At 38.3% G+C, this 13,515-nt stretch overlaps 1 protein-coding gene across 2 annotated transcripts in view; it reads left to right on the top strand.

Moving 5' to 3' along the window:
• The window catches only part of LOC144493672 (uridine-cytidine kinase-like 1), an 83,421-nt gene that overhangs the window by 46,115 nt on the left and 23,791 nt on the right, over positions 1–13,515 (top strand). Inside the window, exons 6-10 of one of the 2 annotated variants that reach the window (XM_078212967.1) lie at positions 1,497–1,686; positions 2,976–3,037; positions 5,820–5,839; positions 9,489–9,587; positions 11,825–11,918. In XM_078212967.1, coding sequence (XP_078069093.1) covers positions 1,497–1,686; positions 2,976–3,037; positions 5,820–5,839; positions 9,489–9,587; positions 11,825–11,918 — 465 coding nt within the window. Of the gene's footprint in view, positions 1–1,496; positions 1,687–2,975; positions 3,038–4,629; positions 4,647–5,819; positions 5,840–9,488; positions 9,588–11,824; positions 11,919–13,515 lie in introns of both variants that reach the window. The other variant, XM_078212968.1, reaches the window with a different exon arrangement.

Genomic DNA, 13,515 nt, shown 5'->3' with positions numbered 1-13,515 from the left:
AGGGGCCAGGGTTCATTTCCAGCCTCGGGTGACTGTGCAAACTGCACACAGACATTTTCCCTGTGTCTGTGTGGGTTGGTTTCCTCTGGGTGCTGAGGTTTCTTCCCACACTCCGAAGATGTGCAGGTTAGGATGATTGGCCATGCTAAATTTGCCCCTTAGTTTCAGGGGGAATACGGGGATAGAGCCTGGGTGGGATTGTGCAGGCTCAATGGGCCGAATGGCCACCTTCTGCACTGTAGGGATTCTATGTATGATTAACAGGAGTGTTAAAACCAGTATTACAATCAATAGAATAATTATGTGGTTATATCACTTTACCTCAGAGATTTTAGTAACGGTAAGTCCAGCCTTAGCTGCTTGTACTAAACTAAATAAATCAAATCTCATGGCACAGATAACAAGAAGGAAATTTATACAGTAAACTTAACATTACCTCTTAAATCCCATGAATGCTTGTTTTTTTTCATTATAGGTTGGAATAATATTTATTCCAACATTGAAATTGAAGTTTTTAATAATTACTGACCATCAAACGCCATTTTTGCTGAGACAAATAGCATATTGGATATTTTTCCTCTGATGGACTTAGATGACTATTTGCTCATTACATGTGTTATTAAAGTTAATATTGGTTCATTGCATCCACAACATGATTTCGATAGGAATAAGAACTGCTTATGTGAGTGTCAAGTGACCTGGTTTAAAGACTCACTGATACGAATAAAAAGCCATAGGTAAATGTACATATCTTTCTTGTGCAATGCAAGATAACTTAAAAAGAAAACCACAAAGAGATTTTGTTGATTAACAAGATGTTGGGGGGGGGGGGGGGGGGGGGGGGGGGGGCGGGGAAGAGAGTTGAAGAGAGATTTTCTATTTGTATCATAATATGCAAAGACAGCTTATATATTTTGATTTTTCCTTGTTATAAGAAGACGATTCAAAAATGATGCAATTTTTTTCCAATACTTAATGGGACTGCAAGAATTAATAGTGTGCTATGTAATTATAATTAACATCGATATTTGTCATCTCTTTTCCTGGGTAGGAAGAAAAAAAAAATATAGCACAAGTTTCTGGTTACTACTATCCAATGATCCTTGCTGAAATTGTTACAAGATTATCTTTATGGAAGAGGAAGATGAAAAAAGCAGCATTTGTGCAAACTTGCTAATTTTCATGAATAATTCAAAACCTACATGGATCATTTGCAGGGTATAATAATTAATGGTAATAATGCATCAAACATATTTTGTTAGACCAAATGGCCGCCTCCTGTATCATTCTATGATTCTGGTTTGTTTTCTGTTAGCTAGTTAACCCATAGACTCTCCTTTGCATCTATTATAGAGGTGAAGTATTTTTGTATTGTTGGGTTTCATTGTGTCAGTAGAAACAATATAGTGGCAATGTAAGTTAAAGCATGGTAGACTTTTCGCTCATTCAAAATGATGGAATTTCTTTTGAATTATAATTTTTGTCTTTGTCTTCAGCTCTTGGATATGAAAGTTTTTGTGGATACCGACTCTGACATTAGACTTGTCCGACGCTTAAAACGAGACATATCCGAAAGGGGTCGGGACATAGTTGGCGTCATCAAACAGTACAACAAATTTGTCAAGCCTGCCTTTGAGCAGTACATAGAGCCAACTGTACAGCTGTCAGACATTGTAGTTCCTCGAGGTAAGAATCACCTATACAGTTAACTGTGATTTCTTCCACACAGCCTTTGAAAAGTGTGCTAAATATCTTAAAACTATTTTCATTCTTTCTGAAGTCTGGAAGAGCTCTTATCTCTGAGGCTATTTTATCTTTAAATGACCTCCGCAATCCTTATTGCAGGCCACACTTGCGTTGTACTCACTGCATCTGGGTCAGTGTGTTCAGAGGGTATACTCTTCACAATTTAATTGCTGTTGCAAAGTCATCATGTTACTTGTGCTTGAAATCCAGGCTGTTCTGTTGCCAGTGTGATGGGGCCATATAATCAGCCTTCACATATGGTATCATCTATCTGAAATATCATAGTCCTATTTTTTTCCATGTAGTCAGCACTTCGGTTCCTTTTTACTTTTCAAGGTAAACTATTCTTTTGTATGTATGGAAGATGCACATGATTCTAGAATGAGGCATGTGCACAAATTTTCCTCGAATCTTGACATTATACCTGATCTGTCTTTTGGAAGACTGGGTTAATGGATATCTGTCAGTGATTATACTGCCACATATTTGCTCACCAAATTTTTTTAACTTCAGTTTCAAAAAAATGTTCATGTATCTGTTGTCATTCGATTGGTTGCATCTTGTAACTTAAAAATAAGAACAGTCATCCGATCTAACTGAATTATTGCCCTGGATTTTTTAATCAACTTAATGAACAGCGCGCCCAACTCTACAGCCAAATCCCACTTTACCGTCTTTGACCTGACAGTCAAAGATTTGGGAAAATATTTCAAAATATATATCCCCCCATCCATATTTTGAAATATTTTCCCAAATATTTGACTCGGGTTTTTAGTTCTTGCGATTATAATTTTGACATTATCTTCCAAAGGGAATTCCTCTAATTCTGTGCAATGTTCAGATCAAAACAAGATGAAAGAAAGGATCCAAGGCTGCTCCAGAGGCAGATTAGCTGCACCCAACGTTGCCCATGCAAATCACATTCATAAGTAGGAGAACATCTGCCATGGAATGTGAGAGAAGAGTTGCCAATACAAACTTCTTTTCACTGTGGTTGAGAGATTTCTTCAATGCAATTGATTGCTTAGCCTGCTTAATAACATCACTGTTGCTAGATGCTCCAGATTGCTGTTGATTGGCGCCAGAATGAAATTAATGTCATTTCACACACCTTGCTAGTTCTTTGTGTATCTTTTGTTAAGATCAGCAACCAGCATCATCACTTCATTGCTGACCCAATGGGCCCATGTTTGTCAAATTTCAAGTTTACATTCTCTCTATTTCATCAGGTGGAGAAAACTTTGTTGCTCTTGACCTGATTGTCCAGCATGTCCACAGTCAGCTTGAAAAGGTAGGTATGGCTCGTGACTATTTTAAATTGTTAATCTTTTCTGTCTATATTTTTCCTTTACTTAATATGCATATCCTTAATAAAACACTGTTTTCGTGCATGCCTATCTTTTATTTTGAAAATCGCAGTAACATTTTTCATTATTACTTGTTCACAATTAAATTGTTACATCGACTAAGATATTTGCCGTGAATGTATGATCTTCTCTCACTAATGGTACAAATCTAGCCCAACACCACAAAAAAAGCCTGGAATTAAACGTCTAATGATGTCCATGAAACCATTGTTGATTATAACAACCCATCTGGTTCATTTAATGTTTATCAGGGAAGGAAATCTATAGTCCTTACCTGATCTGGCCTACATGTGACCCAGATTCACAGCAATGTGGTTGACTCTTAAATGCTTTCTGAAATGGCCTAGAAGGTTCAAGGGCAATTGGTGATGGGCAATAAATACTGGCCTAGCCAGTGATGCTCACATCCCATGAAAGAATTAAAATGGCTAATATAACAGATTATTTGCATGCAATTTTCTAATCTGAATTCTTAAGGAGGTCCAGTTCCTATCATGAAATCAGTAATTGCCTTGCTATTTAATGAAAAAATACAATAATAGATTTTTTACTGTTGTGCTTCTGATATGAAGGTTCAGAGGCTGGAAATTAGCCAGGATAAGGCTGGAACAAATTGAATTCTCAAATAAAGCAAAACTTTGAGAACTGATGAACTGTATTGTCATAATATCTGTTGCTAGAACAGTTATAAACGTCTTCGTTCAGCATCCTTATCACATTGCCAAAGTGGATGGCAGGAGACCAGATTCTCTTAGGATTAAAATCACATAAAGACAACCTCCTTTAAACTGTTTTTGAAATTACCAGGTGAAATTTAACATCAAGGACACAAAACAGATGTAGTTTTTCTGACATTCTCAATACATCTCACCCAGCTCTCCTTTCCACTGAGTGATGGTTGTAGTTCTCGTCTTGACCAGCCCTGATCAACGATTGCTATGCTGCTTCCCTCTCTTCTGTTTTTCTCCCCAGGCTCTCAGCAGTCTTGTTTTGAGATGTGCCTCCTATTTCCTCCATCCAGCTCCTGGCCACATCGCAATTGACATCATTAGTGGCCCCTCCTTAGAAAGTCGACCCCTCATCTTCTGCCGCTCTTTAAGCTTTTATTTTCTTAAGATTTTCAAACATACCATTATCATCAGGTTCCACGCCCACCTTTCCTGATACTGAAGAAAGCAGCCACAGATTATATTAGAATATGCATTCTGGTTTTAAAAAAATAAATTATTTGCAACACGTATGTTCGGTATGCTATCACTCAAACCAACACGAGGTAATACATAATGGAATATTTTAGGAAGAATATCCTCCCTCATAACATCAATCAAAAAGAAAGTGAAGACGGGCTTTATTCATGGCAAAATGCACACAGATTGCTTTTTTGTACTTGAACAGTTGCAGCTTGATATTGAATGATCCCGTAAATGAGAATGACTTTCATTTTTATTTCTTTCCTCCCATGTGTGGTAATGAAATACTTGATAAATCCTGAACGAATTTACTGTAATCACCACAGCGTGAAATCACTGTAAGGTATGACAAGAAGAGTGATGTTTTGAGTCTGAAAAAAGGGAGAAGGAACATGATGAAGCCATAGGCACCACTGATGGCCTTTCAAAAAAGACTAAAATTTCATCTGACTGGAGTTTCTGTGCCTCAGTCTGTCTTTGTTTCAAATGCCTCCTCCTTCCTTTTTAATAACATGCCAAGATATTTAAATGCAGAGAGCCAATTACAGATACTGGTTATTTCAATGGTATGTTTTCAGCCACAAGTACCTGTTTTCTATGTTCAAATTTAATTAATTGCCTATGCTAAGTGTCAAAAGAAATGCTGTATTCTGCCCAAACTAACTAAAAATGATCATTAAATCTGTTTTGCTTTCAAATAATTCAATTTTATTTAATGTAACTGAACATTTTCTAAATGTATATATCTGAATATTGTAAATTAGGTTTGAATGTTGTATTTATGCCATAGATTTATACTTCCTTGGTGCAGAAATATCATTCTTTTCCACCAGCATAGGTTATAAATAATCGTGTTATAAACTATCTAATTTGCATTTGTGTTCCAGTAAAATATACATAATTTATAAGTAGCACCTACAAAATTGCAAAATACCATCAAAATAACTAGCACTTGGGTTGTGTCCAAAAATCATTTAAATAAATGTCATATCGTTCTTCTCTCTTGAATACTAGAAATGGGAAATTAATGCAGCCTTACATGTATCGCCCACACCCCGGCAGCAAATTTAAAAAAAAACTTGTGATTGTGAAGTAATACCATTTTTTAAATATAACTCCTGCATTTAATGAGGAACTGTATGAAACACTGACCAGCACCTACTATAAAATTGGTGTTGTAGTTTCCAAAGATTGTGTTTTCATGAAACCAAATATATAGAGAAAATTATATCCTGAAGGATTTTATGATTGATTTTCCTGAATCTGAAATTTGGGGGATGGGAAGAGAGATGATACTTCTGATTTCTTTACAAAATTTAATAGGCTGTGTCAGGAAATTGGTCTCTTTCTCTTTCCAGAAATGTCTCATTTCAAAAATGAATTTTGGGCAGCTCCCTCATGCTTTTTCACTTCATATGTGCTTTTCTTTGTGCTAGCACCTAATATAGATGTCTTCTCTTTCTGTCCATGACTATTTCATCAATTGTCTCGCATTGAATAATTCTGAACTGAACAGAGGAAACTTCGCTGGGATATGTGAGGACAACTTGTGTATTTTGAGTTTTGTTTTCAATCCTGAAATGTTAATTTGCAGTTAATTTTATTTTACTTGCTGTTTGGCTTCTTTGCCTCTTAAGTTGTTTCTTGTCTTGGCGTTCCTCACAAGTAGTTTTAATAAGTTGGAAAGTTTTGAACATTAAAGAACAGAGTGAACATAGCAGTTTGGTATCCAGATGTGTGTGAAGCTGAATTTTGAATATATTAGCTTGTCTTGTGTTTAAATTATGTGTTTAAATAGAATTGGTGTTCATTGTGTTTTCTTCATTTTGAACAACGAGGTGTAACTATGTTAATTCTATTATTTGAGGGCTCTTATGAATACTTATGAATTCTTGAATACTGAACTGAAACTAAGTATTTTGTGTATCGTAAAGCTGTTCTTTGGTGTTTGGTTGTTAAGGAGAAATTACCCTGGTTTATCATTTGCAGATTTCATAAAGTTCCTTTGTTTATACGAGTTTAAATATATATTAATAAGAAATTATGGCCAGTTTGCATATGTATCTAGTGGTTAAAAATTATTCAAGGGAAACTTTAGATATTAGCACTTGGGAATATCAAAGAGAGAGAGTTTCACCCATTTCATGTCAAAAGACAGCCAGCCAGCATTGGTAAGTGCATCTTAATGGCATCAGTGGATATGTGTAGTTACTTGTGTCAACAGATAATGTTCGGAGGAGTAACATGTAATTAAGGATAAATCCTTGGTAGACCATATGAAAGTTGTGAAGTTATTTCAGGAGATTTGCTTGCTGTATTGGAATACAGAGAAGGGGAACTATGTAAAGGCAATCCCACATACTGGAGAGGTAGTAGAGGGAAATGGTGTAGTTGGCTGATTGTAGAGCAGTTGAGGGAAACCAGGAGGGCTATCATGTCAGTCACAGTGACTTTGGACTGAAGTCAATTAATGGAGTGAGCTTAGATGAAAACTGCGGGGAGCTAAAATCCAAAGGCTTTGGCAGTGAGAGAGAGGAATAAACATGGAGCCAGCAGTTAGAGATCATGGGCCATGGGTGAGTTTTTTGGGAGTGGAATGATAGAAGACATTGAAAACTGTTTTGGGAAATGAAGGGCTTTGAGAAATATTTGGGGGTGCGGGGTACAAGGATACCAATCACAAGTGAGGAAGCTGTCGACCTCCCTAACACATCAGTTTGGTAGTTACATTTATTGACTCAAATACTTTCCTGTAGCTTTTTGTTCCTCTGGCTTTCTGTTGATAGGAACCAGCTTTTGAGGTGTGTCAAAAGGTGGTTCCTATGCTTGATGGATTTTTTAAAAAAGTGCTTTGGAATTCAAAAAATTAAATCTATTGAGGCCACCTTTTACTGCATTCCTTCCTTTAAAGAAAATCGTGCATTTCAAATACAGGATTCTATTTAAAGATGCTTTTATTGCACTTGAGAAGTAGAATAATTGGTGTATGAAGTAGTTATTTGCATATATTGCTTTCACAAATCATTTTAGAGAACCATTCCATCTCAGATTGTCCTCCAATGGAGAAACAAATCAGAATAAAAATGTGCACATCACTCTAACCTCATGACACAGAGAGCAGGCAAATCCATTTATAATTTTTTTTTAGTGCAAAACTTTCTGCAGAATGCAATTATCTCTAACTAATTAACACCCACCTTGCATAGCAAAGCGACAATTGATGTTTGTTTATAAATTATTTGCAAAAGCTGAAGCAGGTTGGAAACCATATGTTAAGAACAAAAATTCCACAAGTACAAGTGCATTTTGTTATCATGTATACTCCCATTGTCTGCCTGTTAGACAACTACATAGCACCAGGTTCCATTTATGAAACATCTTTAGCAAAGAAAAATATCAAAAGGCATTTCAAATGTATAAGGGTAAAAATTGAGCGCCCAGCCAAAGATAATGGGAATGACCAAATGCTTGATCAAAGATGTAGGTTTTAAGGGGGATCTTAAAGTTGGAGAGAACATGGCTGAGGTTTCGTGAGGTAATTTAAAATGTGGAATCTATGGGGCTGAAACCTGGCTGCCAATGATGGGGGGGGAAAAGAGAGGATTATTTTATATTTGAGGTATTGAGGCCGAAAGTCATAGAATCCCTACAGTGCAGAAGGAAGCCATTCAGCTCTTCGACAGAACATCTTACCCAGGCCCATACTCACCCTATCCTTCTAACCCCACATATTTACCCCACTAATCCCTCTAATCTACACATGTTGGCACACAAAAAAGGACAGGGATGATGGTGAAGGATTATGGTTAGTAATCCTGGGCAGGAGTCTCCTGGGCACTGTTGATAGCAGCCTGAGAGAATGTTGTCCTTTTAAACCTACCACAGCAGCAACCCTACTAAACCCTTCCTCTCTTGTCTTCATGGTCACTCTGGCTTCTCTATATACACGCGTGCACGCACGGTTGGTTTCTAGGGTGAATTTTGAGAGAGAGAGAAAGATGTGGGGCTAGAGTGAACAGAGACTAGGGATCAAGGGATTGTGGAACGAGCATCCGTTGGGGGAGGTGGTAAGACTGGGAGATAGAATGGGCACTGGGGAGAGAGAAGTCTTGGGCATCCTGTAAATTGGGAAGCAGCATGCAAGGCACTGTGGGGAATAGCCAGTAAATGGGTGGGGGAAACCTGTGGACCTTACTGTGCATATTGCATTTGGAACTATGCAAAATTTATTGAAAGGAAAAAAAATAAAATTGTGTCATCAAATCTGAAAATAAAAAGGATTTTGGGAAGTGATGCTTTGCCAGATTCTTCACCTTCACATTATAATATCTCATTTATGCAATTTGTAAACATTTTAGGAATATATAGCATTAGAAAGAAAATTACTAGTTTGTTAAATATGGTGCGCATATCTGCAGTCAGACGTAAAAGTAGCTACTGTTGGCATGCAAAGCATAGCAATCACTACTGGGTATAGGTGTGTAGTGCCCTCTGCTGATAGCTAAAATTATGCCCTTTTTTGACATGAGAAATATATATAATATTTATATATATAGATATATATATATATATACAGTTGCTACATTTTCAGCATTAGTTTTTATTTTCTCCTATCATGTCCTTTCCTAAAGGCATTGACTCTTTGCTAAAATGCGGTTCCACATGTTATCATTTTTTTTTATCAGTCTCAACAGTGAGCGTTTAGAGATTATTGGATAGTGGGAGTGCTGTGCCAGAGCCTAATACTGTTGCTTGATATCTGCTTACAGACCCTACAGAAGATGTCACTAGAAAATAGACCCGGGGGGAGGGGGGGATTATAACTGGGACTTCCATTGCCTATTGTATTAATCAAGTTTATAGAATTTAACCTTTGATATGAAAATGTAATTAGTGTAAGATATTATTTGAATGTAAAGGCTTGATGCAAGTTTTTACTGACTATTTTATGGAAATAGTCTAACTGGGACGATCCTTTCAAAGGTAAAAAGACTAAGTGCCAGCAGAACTGCAGTTTTGCTATTTGGCAAACTAGATTTAAAGAGTTTGTGACAAATGAACGAATGGTCTTGCAGTATTCTCTAACAGTACTGCTAACTGAAAGAAGATTTGATTCTACACTTTATTAGAAGTGTTGTTTAAGGTAAAGATTTTTCATGGTGCTAACTTTTTTTTATTTCTACAGAGCAGCTCTGGCCTCTGCCCACCAAGGACAACCACTGCCAGATAAGCTAAGTGTTCTTGAAAGCACTCCACAGGTTAGAGGACTACACACAATTATCAGGTAACTTTAGACATGCTTTAGCATATTTAAGAAATGTATAATTTATAAGAGCAGTGTACCATAACAAGAGGGGAAGGAAACTGCTGACATATCATTCATTCAGCTGACGGAGGAATAGTTTGACGTGGCACTACAGCCATTGTTGAGTCCAAGGCCCAGTTACCTATTGATTGAAGGATCCAAACCATCAAGGAGTTGGTCACTGTCGGTCCTCCCACTTTGCTGAAAGGAGGTCAAAAGAGAAAATACTGGAGAATCTCAGCCGGTCTGGCAGCATCTGTAAGGAGAGAAAAGAGCTGACGTTTCCGAGTCCAGGTGACCCTTTGTCAAAGCTAAAAGGCATAGAATATCTCCCATTTTCTATGCCTTTTAGCATTGTCAAAGGGTCATCTGGACTCGGAAACGTCAGCTCTTTTCTCTCCTTAAAGATGCTGCCAGACCTGCTGAGATTCTCCAGTGTTTTCTCTTTTGGTTTCAGATTCCAGCATGTGCAGTAATTTGCTTTTATCCAGTTGCTGAAAGGAGGTGCCTGTCATGTTTATGAAAAAGTAAAGCTGAGGTTTTGGCTGTTGGTTACTAGAAAATTTAATCTTTGAGGTCAGGTATGCGATTTCATCCTCATATATCCAGGTCTTAGTGTTTTACTGTGATTAGGTTGAATCATAGAATCCCTACAGTGCAGGAGGAGGCAATTCGGCCCATCGAATCAGCAGCAACTCTCCAACAGAGCATCTTACCCAAGGCCCACATGCCTGCCTTAATCCCGCTCATTTGCCATGGCTGATGCATCTAACCTACACATCTTGGGACACTAAGGGGCAATTTAGCATGGCCAGTCCACCTAACCTGCACATCTTTGGACTTTGGGAATAAACCGGAGCACCCGGAGGAAACCCACACAGCCACTGGGAGAATGTGCAATCTCCATATAAGCAGTCGCCCAAGGCCCGAATCGAACCTGGGTCCCTGGCGCTGTGAGGCAGCAGTGTTAACCACTGTACCACCGGGTTGAAAAGAAACAAATAACTGTATCTGAAGCTCTGTGCTTTCTTTCAATGGGTCATGGTGAGTGTTCACACCTTGGTTAGGATGATGGCAATAGTGAGTTGTGTTGCTTGTCACGTCAGTGGTGAGGAGATCTTTGTTTCTGCTGTTCATGAATCAGCCTCATCAGTTTTTTTGTGACATCAGGATAAAGGACTTCAAGATAACATGCCCAGTAGAAACAACTCAACCTCCTGTTGTAGGTTTGGTTATCCAATACATAAACTAGTTGGGTCAAAGCCATTCCAAGATATTGTGAATGATGGACCAGTCAAACTGCTCATGAAAGCAAACTGGAGAAGTAGGCATATAAGCAGGTGGTGGGTGTGGGGCTGTGTCAGGATTCTTCCCACTAGAGTCCACATAATCTTGAAAATCAATACCTTAATAGGTGTAGTGAGATATTAGCTGGGCAAGCAATGAAATCTTATTAGTGTTATCTGTTCATATTCTAGCAGTGCCCCTATACACACTTGAAAATTTATAAGCAGAGGTTCTGCCAATTTACACTTGAGCTGTGTGGATTTAGATAGGTGGGATACAAGGCAATGGTATACATGTGTAAACAGAAATTCTACCAATGGCTGTAGATTGTTCAGCTATATTTGAAGACTTTTGAGTAAACTGATGAGTTTTTACTTTTGTCAGACAACCAGCTAATCTAAAATAAATCTGTGCAAATTATAAAACAGTAATCTAACCTAGTTTGAATCATGTTTGGACCACTTAAAGAAAGAAAGGACTTAAATTTATATGTTATCTTTCATATTCTCAGTGTGTCTTAAAGTAATTCACAATCAATAAGAGATTTTGAAATTTGGTCACTATTGTAATGAGGGGCAACATGACAGCCAATTTGCACGCATCAACTCTCTGATGTGGGCATTGGACCAGTGATCTTTTGACTCTGGTGACAGTGATACTGCAGAGCTAAAGCTTTTTGAAGTTTTTAGTTTAGCCTTCAATTAATTTCTCTGTCCCATCATTCCATTGTTTTTTATATAACTAAATTTTATTTAGTTTTGCTTTAATTGGATGAGTAACTTAATGTCTGCAGTTTTCAATTATTATTTCCAAAAATGTTCTGTAATCTCTAGTTATTTTTTTGTTTAACATTGACATACTGCAGTTGGTGTTTCAGAAATGTTATTGCAAATATTATTTTTTTATTTTTTTCATTGGCTGTTGAACAGGAATAAAGACACAAGTCGAGATGAGTTTATCTTCTATTCAAAGAGATTGATGAGATTGCTGATTGAACATGCCCTTTCTTTCTTGCCACTCAAGGTAAGATTGTCAGCTGTACTTGTCTTGAAATCATGAACATCAAGCCTGCTGGGTAAAAAATACATTGCATTTGGCTTGATACTTAATCTGATTAGTTTCAGAATCATTAATCATTCTTGGTAAAACTAAAACCATTGGTCTGTTTTCATTAAAACAAATGATATTATGGGGTGATTGAAATTATGAAAGGATGGAGTATAGTACTGAAAACATTTGGATGACATTTTACCAAAAAATGTCTAGAAACTTATAAAATTCTAACAGGTTTAGACAGGGTGGGTTCAGAAAGAATGTTCCTAATGGTGAGGGAGTCCAGAACTAAGGGTCATAGTCTGAGGATAAGGGGTAAACCTTTTAGGACTGAGGTGAGGAAAAATTTCTTCACCCAGAGAGTGGTGAATCTGTGGAATTCACTACCACAGAAAGTGGTTGAGGCTAAAATGTGTGATTTCGAGAAGAAATTAAATGGAGCTCTTGGTACTAAAGGGATCAAGGGATAAGGGGGTGGGGGGGGAGATGGATCAGGATATTGAATTTGATGATCAGCCATGATCAAAATGAATGATCATTCATTTTGATCATTCAAAAATGATCAAAGGGCCGAATGGCCTCCTGCTTCTAGTTTCTATGCAAGTGTTATAACAGCGAGAATAATGGAGTGGTCTGCACTGGTTTCTCGGGTGTGCGACGCACCACAATCCTCCCACACTTGATCATTTTTTTGGAGATTTGGGAGTTTCACGCTGGTACTGGGGAAGGGTCTAAACACGCCGGTGAGCCCCCCCCCGCCCCCAACATGGGTCACTGGCATCAGGGCCATCCAATGGGTCCCCCTGCCTGATCTCTGACACTCCCCCTATCAAGATCCCCAACATAATCCACCTCTGCATGACCCTTCCCCTGTCATAGCCCCCACTCACGCCCTGCATTCCTGGCACCGGTGGTGCTTGTAGCTGCTTGGTGGCCACTGTCGGGCTGCCTGATGGGCACCGCCTGGTCAAGCCCCAGACCACCTGAGGGCTTCATCAGCCTTCAAGCCTCCCCAGCGTGACCATTGCGTGTCTGCTTGTGGAGACCAGTAATGATTCTCACCATTATTGTGTTGCGCCCAATAGCCGGTGAATTCCGTGCGCTGGGGTTTGAATGGTCTATACATAAACATTGCTTTAAATATGCTAATCTGACTGTCATTCTTTCTGGGTGCGATCTGGTTTGTGCCATTAGGCAGGGGTCGGGAGAACCACAACCAATTTTTAGGCTCTCATTCACCGGGATCAGCGTGATCTGCGCTAAGTGCAGTGAGGTCGGTGAATTGCCCCCTGTGTTTCTAGTTTTTGAGGGGTCTATCATAAGAGGACATAAGATTTAACATAAAGGATTATAAAGAGCAAGAAAAACATTTTTACACGGGCTTCTGAGGCTGGAAATGCAGTGCCAATGTTAGTGATTTTAGCAAAGACCATCTCAACATTTAAGAATACATTAAATTGCTAGTTGAAGGCAAAGAAAGAAAGATATTTGGTGAACAGAGCAAACATATGGAATTAGGACTACTGCTGAAGTGCAAGATAAATATCAACATGGACTCATTGAGAGG

This window comes from Mustelus asterias, chromosome 5 (genome assembly GCF_964213995.1).
Source record: "Mustelus asterias chromosome 5, sMusAst1.hap1.1, whole genome shotgun sequence".
Taxonomy (NCBI): domain Eukaryota; kingdom Metazoa; phylum Chordata; class Chondrichthyes; order Carcharhiniformes; family Triakidae; genus Mustelus; species Mustelus asterias.
The sequence above is the reverse complement of the archived record's forward strand: the minus strand, read 5'-3'. Positions and strand labels throughout refer to the sequence as shown.